Below are 9,123 nucleotides of genomic sequence, written 5' to 3'. Positions count from 1 at the left end.
AAATTATTTAAATAAGGCATTTAATAGATAGTTAGATAGTTCTAAGATTAGATTCCTATACTCAGATTCCTGTCCATTCCTAATGCAAGCCACAATAGCAGTGTTGGTCCGAGTACTTCTGGATGTGGCAGGACTCAGAGTTGTATTTGAAGTCTGCTGTATACAGTGTGAACACGAATGGAGCCAGAACAGTCCCTTGTGGAGCCCCTGTACTGCTCATTAATGTCCCAGAAACACAGTTCCCCAACCTGAGATACTGTGGTCTTCCTGTCAGGTAATCAGTGATCCAGGAGATAAAAGAAGATCCACTCCCACCTCTGTGAGCTTGTTTTTGAGTATGTTGGGTTGGATGGTGTTCATTGCGCTTGAAAAATCAAAGAACATGATTCTCACATAATGCCAGTTTCCTCGAGATGAGCAAGGGCACGGTGAAGCATATATAGAGGACAGCATCGTTCACTCGAATGTCTTGTTTGTATGCAAACTGCAGGGGGTTGAGGTTGTCTTTGACCTCAACTCTCAGTAGGCGTACAATCAGCCGCGCCAAGGTCTTCATGATATGAGATGTGAGGGCTACTGGTCTGTAGTCATTAGGCTCAGCTGGACATTTTATTTTTGGTACCGGCAGAATGCAGGAAAAGCAGTAACTTTACTGTAACTGTAGCTACAATGATACGTAAAGTAATTCTACTATAACTGTATCTCTACTGTAACTGTAGCTATAACTGTACATACAGTAACTCTACTGTAACTGCACGGTTCCATTTGGTGATATTGTTACAATGTTACGACTCAACAGATATGAATTTATATCTAGTTCTCACCGCTGAGACTCTGTATGGATCATAGATTGACTGTTGACTAGTGTGACACAATGTTTTAAAAGTAGTTAGAGGCTTTCTAGCCAATTTCAAGCCGAAGCTCAGAACAAATCTTGGTCCCGCCCAGGTTAGCTCCACAGCATGAGTTACCATGGTGACCTAGCCAGATTAAAAGAGAACCACCTTGGAGATACTGATAACCAGGGTTAAACCTCAGGTTACCTGGCTGACCCTCAAATCCAGTTTCGTAGTACAGGGCTCTGAAATCACATAACAGGGATAGCTGGTTTAGGGATTTCTGGCCTAAATTAAAACACAGCATGTCTATTCTTGAACCACAAAATGAAGAAGGGACAACTTTCAGGCAACTTTGGTAAACTAAGAATGTTTTATTTTGTTTTTCTGTTAACAAAAAAGTTGTAATTGTTACACTTCTAAGATCAAATATTTAAATAAAATATCACTTTGTGAACTTTTGTTTTGTGAAACAAAAAAATCTTTTTTTTAATTTAACTATTTAAACAAAACACAACATAAATCACCAATGGACAAACACAGTAAAACAAAAAAACAAAAACAAACAAAACAAAAACAAAACACAAACAAAAAACAAACAAACAAAAAAGAACGACAACAAAATCACAAAACCAGCCTAAATGAATAAATAAAACTACAATAATAAATAAGAACTTTAACACATTAAAACTAAACAAGACACAAACAAAAAAAATCTTACTAAAAAAATCTAAAGATGCTCAATAGACAAGTAAACATCAAATTTCACACCCTTCCCAAAAAAGAGATCACAACATATTTTGTACAAAAGGATTCCTAAGATCATCTAGTTTCATACCAATATGTGATGATCTTCTCTGTTGCCTTCAAACTGAATCTGCCGCATCCTCCAAAAGGTCCAAGGGGTTAATAAAAAGGCTTTCATTGTCACTGATGAGGACCTTTTACTAAGAGTATTGCTAGTTTACTTCCAATCACCACTGTCATCAGTCTCAGGTTCAGGAAAATCTCCAGTATCCTCATCAGTTTCTGGTTCATCTGGATTTGAGTTCCTGGCTGCTTCTGGTCTTCCACAGTCCTCTCCATCAGATTCTGTTTGCATCTCTTCACGTGGGCTGCTGGCTGGAGGCTCTGCCTCTTTGTTCTCCTCAGCTTGATGAAACTTTGAGGACGAGTGGCCAGCACATTTATGTCTTTTGACCTGTGAACTACAGGCAAATCTTTTGCTACAAACACTGCAACTGAAAGGTTTCTCTCCTGTGTGAACTCTCATGTGTATCTTCAGATCACAACTTCCATTGAAACCTTTACCACAAAATGAGCAGGTGAAAGGTCTCTCTCCTGTGTGGAGTCTGGTATGTACATTCCGAGCCGAACGATGACTGAAACCTTTACCACACACTGAGCAGCTGAAAGGTTTCTCTCCTGTGTGAACTCTCATGTGTGTCTTCAGATCCCAACTTCCAGTGAAACCTTTACCACAAACTGAGCAGGTGAAAGGTCTCTCTCCTGTGTGGAGTCTCATGTGTTTCTTTAAAGCCCCACTCTGTGTAAAAGTTTTCTTACAAACTGAGCAGCTGAAATAATCTTTCTCTCCTGTGTGGAGTCTCATGTGTGACTTTAAAGTTCCACTTTGTCTATAATTTTTCTTACAAACTAAGCAGCTGAAAGGTCTCTCTCCAGTGTGGAGTCTCATGTGTTTCTTTAAACCATAATTCCGTGTAAAAGTTTTCTCACAAACTGAGCAGCTGAAAAGTTTCTCTCCTGTGTGGAGACTCATGTGTTTCTTTAAAGATCCACTCTGTGAAAATTTTTTCTTACAAATTGAGCAGCTGAAAGGCCTCTCTCCTGTATGACAAAGCATGTGTCTCTGCAGAACGTGCTTGTAGCCAAACCTTCTCCCACATTCAGAGCAGCTAAATCGTTTCTCACCACAGTTCTCTCCATCAGCTTCTGTTTCCATCTGTTCAGTCTGTGTTTGATGAAGCTGTGAGGACTGAGGTTTCTCTTCATCTTCTTCACTCTTCACAGGGACAGCAGTGAATGTGAACTTGATGATATCAGCCTCCTCCAGCCCCTGAAGCTGCTCTCCCTGCTGACTGGTCCAAGGTTCCTCCGGTTCCTCTTTAATGTGTGGGGGCTCTGGGTCCTCCTGGTCCAGACTGCAGCTCCCCTCCTGCTGCTCAGAGGGAAACTCTTCTTTAACCACCAACAGCTTCTGGACATCTGCAGAGAAGGGTAAACACACACAGAGGCTCTTACAGCAGCTAAAGTAGGGCTGCTTCTTTCTGTTCACATGGCAGATAACGGACATGTACAAAGTGAGTATATTAACCCTTTTTCATGCACAGTTTTAAGTTGTAAACATTTTTTAATTATTTTTGAAGACTGATTGCCTTTTAAATGAATTAACCTGCACTGTCTAACTGAAGTAGAGTAACTGCGGGCGTCCCGGTGGCTCACACTGGTAGAGCGCTTACCATGTAGGCTGAGTCCTTGCTGCGGCGGAGCCGGGTTCGAATCCGGCCTGAGCTCCCTTTGCCGCATGTCTTCCCCTCTATCACCCCCTTTCTATCTCTCAATCAATAAAAGCAAAAAATGCCAAAAAAATAATCTTAAAAAAAAAAAAAAAAAAACTAGAGTAACTGACCTGCTCTGTGTAACTGAAGTAAAATAACTTACCTGCTCTGTGTAACTAATCCTCTTTTTCCAACCTGGAGAAGCTTTACTTCATCTTTACGAACCTCCTGGTCACACCAACCCCCTCTCCTCCCTCCTCCCGAGCCATTTCATCAACTTTTTCTTGGGAAAGATTGAGGACATACACCCGTCATTTACCCATCTTCCCAGCTTTACCCAGCTTCGCAACTTGCCTCTCCTCCTTCCTCGTCATCATCTCCCACTGTCCGCTACTCAAGTGCTTAGCCTAGTAACCTCTGTCCGACCTACCACGATAATGTCTTCTTAGAATTATTCAAATATAATATAACAAGTGACTAACCTGCTCTGGGTAACTGAAGTAAAGTAACTAACCTGCTCTGTGTAACTGAAGAAAAGTAACTCACCTGCTCTGTGTAATTGAAGTAAAGTAATTAACCTGCTCTGTGTAACTGAAGTAAAGTAACTAACCTGCTCTGTGTAACTGAAGTAAAGTAATTAACCTGCTCTGTGTAGGTGAAGCTGAGGGTTGAAAACAGCATCCAGTAGTTTCTGTTGTCGCTGGTTCCTCTCTTTTGAACGATGAAGTTCCGCCTTACACTCCGCTATCCTTCTTGCAAACGGCCCAAATATCTCTTCAGCAGCCGCAGTCAGTCGCTGCTCCACCAGCGCTCTCACCATTTGGACTTGTGGATCTGGATCAGAGTTCCTGTCTGGTTCTGGTCCTCCACAGTCCTCTCCACCAGCTTCTGTTTTCAATTGTTCAGTTTGTGTTTGATGAAGCTGTGAGGACTGAGGTTTCTCTTCATCTTCTTCACTCTTCACAGGGACAGGAGTGAATGTGAACTTGGTGATGTCAGCCTCCTCTAGCCCCTGAAGCTGCTCTCCCTCCTGACTGGTCCAAGGTTCCTCCTGTTCCTCTTTAATGTGTGGGGGCTCTGGCTCCTCCTGGTCCTGGTTCTGGTACAGACTGCAGCTCCTCTCCTGCTGCTCAGAGGGAAACTCTTCTTTAACCACCAACAGCTGCTGGACGTCTGTAGAGAAGGGTAAACACACAGAGAGGATTTTTTACACACAAGAGAACATACCATGCAAGAAGCACTGGGCAGCACATTACTGCACCCGGGGAACTGGTGACTCCCCAGTTACGAGCCAGATTCCTAACTTCTCGGCCACGGACTGCTTTGCATGGAATGCGTCTCACTGTTCACCACATGGTGATGCAGGTAAAAACCAATCAATTACTTTGTCAAAGACACCTTCTGGAGTTAGACGGAAAAGTCTGTGGTTGCAAGCCATTCAACGGACGGACTGGACCGCTGAAATCATCAGAAATTCTCATATATATATTTAATAACATATTTAATTGTCTAGAGCTATTGTTGACTTCAGATTCCTGCTCTAATGTAGCTGATCATCACAGGTTGCAGCAGCACTGCTATTAAAAGTTGAGCTGTTCCGGTCGGTAGGGCAGATGGAGTAGATGTGTAGACGAGAGCTCACGTGAATGCTGAACTTTTCAAACTACCCAGCCCTCAAACTTTACTGTTAAAAAGAACCATTCTTTGTCTTCTTTAATCTCCCGTCCTGTTCTGCCTGAAAAAACTATTTTTTCTCCGAAATGGCCTCGAAAAGCGGAAAATCAAGCAAAAAAGAAGAAGCTAATGTTAGCTTAACGCTGGAAGCCATCACCACGCTGCTCGAACAGCATCGTGCAGACCTAGCCGCTGAGTTTAAGACAGCATTCAGCCAGCTCGACTCGAAGCTCGACCAAACGCGGCTTGCAGAGGAGGACCACGGACAGCGTGTCTCGTCCCTTGAACTCGCTGCAGAAGACATTAGTCAACGAGTTTTGGACTTAGAAAACATCTGCTCGATTCTGAGTGATGACAATGCTAGGCTCAAGGCTAAAGTCTGCGACCTGGAGAGCCGAAGCAGACGTCAAAACGTGCGTATTTTGGGGCTGCCGGAGTCTACTGAAAGCGGACGTCCCACTGATTTTTTTTCGAAGCTGCTGTGCGAGGTATATGGGAGCGAGTTACTGCCATCTCCACCAGAAATCGACAGGGCTCATCGCTCTCTTGCAACGAAACCGGCCCCCGGACAGCGGCCGCGACGAGTCATCCTCCGCCTGCACCGGTACCAGACGAAGGATCTCCTCATCAGAGAGGCACGGCGACGAGGGAAACTCGAATATTGCGGCCAGCCAATTCGGATCGTGGAGGACTACAGTCCCGAAGTTGTTAACCAGCGAGCGGAATACAAAGACGTGATGACTGAACTTTACAAACTGGGTCTGAAGCCGGCTCTGCTCTTCCCCGCCTGGCTCCATCTAACGCTGCCCAGTGGAGCCAGAAAGTGGATCAGCTCTGCGGACGAGGCGCGCGACTTCATCAGGAGCCTCCCCAAGTCCTCGAAAACTTTGTAACGGGACTGTTTAATGACTTTGAACCCAGCAGAGGAAAGGTTAATTTCCTTCGTTTTCTACGCGGTTGATATGATGTTCGGTCCAGTGGTTCATACGTGAGTATTTTAACGCTGTTCCTTTTGACACTTGCTTACACAGACTGTTAATAACATTATATGCAAATCTCACGGTGTTGGTCATTTTGCATTAAAAATGTACCTAAAACTGTATTTACTTCTTCTCTCCGTTTTCATATGAGGCCCCGTCCTGTTAAGAGTTTTATTAATACAGAGTCTAGCTCTGCATTACGACCCTTAAAAACGCCATGCAAGACGTTTTTTCATCTGTGAGCATTTATGTACGTTTGGAGACAATTTTAACTCTACGTTGCCTGGAACTAGATGCTTTATGTTATCTGTAATCATATCTTAGAGCTCACAATTGTTTATTTTTTATTCTTGCTATTTTATCTTGTGAAGACTTTCAGGATTAGGTCTACACATGTTTTGTTTCTTTAGGAGGTGCTGACTCCCCATTTGTTCATGACACGGGAGCAATTGTTAGTTGTGTGTGAGACAGGAAGAGGTTTTGTTGTACAATGTCTGTTCTGAAGAGCTTGCTGCTTTTTTTTTTTTTTTTAGCAGCTGTCTTGGTTCGGGAGGGTGGGTTGGGGGGTTATGTCACTGCCAGTCATTTTTTAATTCTCTCTTCAAATCCAGCACAATGCACTAGTCACACCTTATTTCTTAGTATTCTGCTTAGGCCACTGCGCTCATGTTCTAACTTTATTTATCAAGCGGTATGAACAGACATCTAGATCTATTGAGCTGGAATGTTAAAGGTCTGAACCATCCTGTAAAAAGAAGAAAGGTCTTCTCACATTTGAAACAACTTAAAACTGAAATAGCTTTCTTACAGGAAACCCATATTCGCAATTCAGATAATGTCCGTCTGTTGTCACGATGGTCGGGGCAGGGATTTCACTCCTCTTTTCAAGCCAAAGCCCGGGGACTTTCAATTCTTATAAGTCAAGATATTCCCTTTGTGCAACACAATGTGATTTCTGACAGGTTCGGTCGGTATGTAATTGTCTCAGGTAAACTATGTAACACACTGGTAGTATTTGTAAACATTTATGCTCCTAATGTGGACGACGTAAGTTTTTTTGAACGACTGTTTTCATTGCTTCCAGATCTCAATACATACTCTCTTATTCTCGGAGGTGATTTTAACTGTTCGTTAGACCCGGTTTTGGACCGATCTTCTACTAACCCCAGCACAGCGAGTAGGTCAGCCCGTTTTATTCAAGACTTTCTCTCTAACTATGGTGTTTGTGATATATGGCACTCTTTGCATCCACATGACAGAGAATACTCTTTTTTTCACAAGTTCATCCCACTTATTCAAGGATCAATTATTTCTTTATCAATAACGAACTTATTCCACTGGTTCACTCGTGTGCTTATAAGAGTATTGTCATCTCCGATCACGCCCCTCTTGTCCTGACCATGTCTTTCCCTGGCCTCCCTCAGAGGAACAGACATTGGCGATTCAACTCAACTTTGCTGTCGGATGATAACTTTGTCAAATTCATGCAGGATGAAATAGCCTTTTTTCTAACTACAAATATGTCTCCAGACATGTCTTGTTTAATTGTGTGGGATGTCCTTAAGGCCTACCTTCGGGGGCAGATTATAGCCTACACCGCCCAACTGAAGCGAAAATCCCACCAAGAGAAATTGGACCTTGCCCGTCAAATCAGAGAGATTGACAAACAATACGCCCAGACTAAGTGTCCAGATGTATATAAAAAATGGTTGGAACTTAAGACCAAATTTGATCTGCTCACCGCCTATTCAATTGAACAATCACTTTTAAAGAGTAAAACTATGTTTTATATATATGGAGACAAAACTGACAAACTATTAGCCAATCAACTCAAAGGTCATAAAGCTAAACAAAATATTTCTAGGATCCGGTTACCAAATGGCCTTATAACTACAGATCACCTACAAATTAATGAAGCATTCAGGGACTTTTACACCCAGCTTTACACCTCAGATTGTCAGAGTGATTCTAAAGCAATTTCTGATTTTCTAAGTGGTCTTAATATCCCTAAACTTTCATCTGACATAAATAAAAGATTGGAAGAACCTATATCCCAGGCAGAAATAGCTTCAGCCATCTCTTCAATGCAGTCAGGCAAGTGCGTCGTCTCTCTCGACGCAGAGAAAGCATTTGACCGGGTTGAGTGGGGGTACTTATTTGCTGTGCTGGACAAATTTGGCTTTGGCCCAAAATTTACTTCATGGATTAAATTACTCTATTCACACCCCACAGCCTCAATTCGTACTAACAAACAGCGGTCAAGACCTTTTAGTTTGCATTGCGGAACCCGCCAGGGGTGTCCCCTTAGCCCCATGCTTTTTGATATGGCCATTGAGCCACTTGCTACAGCACTCCGTACTTGCAAGGACATATCTGGCATCTGGAGAGGTAACACAGAGCATAGAGTTTCGCTCTATGCTGATGATCTTCTGCTTTTTATCTCTTACCCAACCACCTCATTACCTCCCGCTCTTTCGCTGCTCAGTCAGTTTGGTAAATTTTCAGGCTACAAGTTAAACCTCAACAAAAGCGAGCTGTTCCCTATCAACAATAAGGCACAAGCTCTGGACCTTGCCAATTTGCCTTTTAAAATTGAAAATAATAAGTTTTCCTATCTAGGTATCTCAGTTACAAGAAAGCACAAAGATCTGTTCCAAGAGAACGTAATCATGTTATTAAATCAAACTAAACAAATATTAGCACAGTGGTCACCCATGTCATTATCTCTTGTCGGTCATATCAACTCAGTCAAAATGACCATTTTACCAAAATTTCTGTACCTTTTCCAGGCCCTACCTCTCTTTATCCCTGTATCCTTCTTCCGACATCTCGATTCAGTTATTTCTTCATATGTGTGGCAGGGTAAACGACCACGTTTGAACAAGAGCCACCTGCAAAAAAACAAGGCTTCTGGAGGTCTCGCTCTTCCAAACTTTCGCTTCTATTATTGGGCTGCTAACTTGCGCTGTCTTGCGTTTTGGTCTTTTTACTACAGCCAACCTGACTGCCCTGACTGGGAAGCGATGGAGATACAGTCGGATGATAATATGTCACTTCTTGCATTCCTTGGAACCCCACTCCCACTTCCCTCACTCAAATGTATAAAAAATCCGG

General features: G+C 42.7%; 1 protein-coding gene across 2 annotated transcripts; it reads right to left on the bottom strand.

Annotated features, from left to right (window-relative positions):
• Window positions 1-1,294: 1,294 nt before the first annotated feature.
• On the bottom strand, window positions 1,295-4,436 carry LOC131984838 (gastrula zinc finger protein XlCGF57.1-like). Of its 2 annotated transcripts, none has more exons than XM_059349821.1 (2): window positions 3,998-4,436; window positions 1,295-3,062 (listed from the first exon to the last, which is right to left on the bottom strand). In XM_059349821.1, the coding sequence occupies exons 1-2, from the start codon at window positions 4,173-4,175 to the stop codon at window positions 1,801-1,803; spliced, it is 1,440 nt and encodes a 479-aa protein (XP_059205804.1). In that variant the 5' UTR covers window positions 4,176-4,436; the 3' UTR covers window positions 1,295-1,800. The 2 variants fall into 2 exon arrangements, with proteins under 2 accessions (XP_059205804.1, XP_059205805.1); XM_059349822.1 differs by lacking the exon at window positions 3,998-4,436 and adding an exon at window positions 3,317-3,426.
• Between the last annotated feature and the right edge of the window lie 4,687 nt (window positions 4,437-9,123).

The sequence above is a fragment of the Centropristis striata genome, chromosome 14 (assembly GCF_030273125.1).
Source record: "Centropristis striata isolate RG_2023a ecotype Rhode Island chromosome 14, C.striata_1.0, whole genome shotgun sequence".
In the NCBI taxonomy this organism is placed as follows: Eukaryota; Metazoa; Chordata; class Actinopteri; order Perciformes; family Serranidae; genus Centropristis; species Centropristis striata.
Note: the sequence above shows the minus strand (reverse complement) of the source record. Positions and strands in the feature narration are given on the sequence as shown.

Excerpts from the sequence above, each read along its gene's own strand:
- LOC131984838 (XM_059349821.1), bottom strand. The coding sequence starts at position 4,175 with ATGGTGAGAGCGCTGGTGGAGCAGCGACTGACTGCGGCTGCTGAAGAG. Across the intron at positions 3,063-3,997 it reads GCTTCACCTACACAGAGCAG|ATGTCCAGAAGCTGTTGGTG; the intron begins GTTAATTACTTT and ends CCTTCTCTGCAG.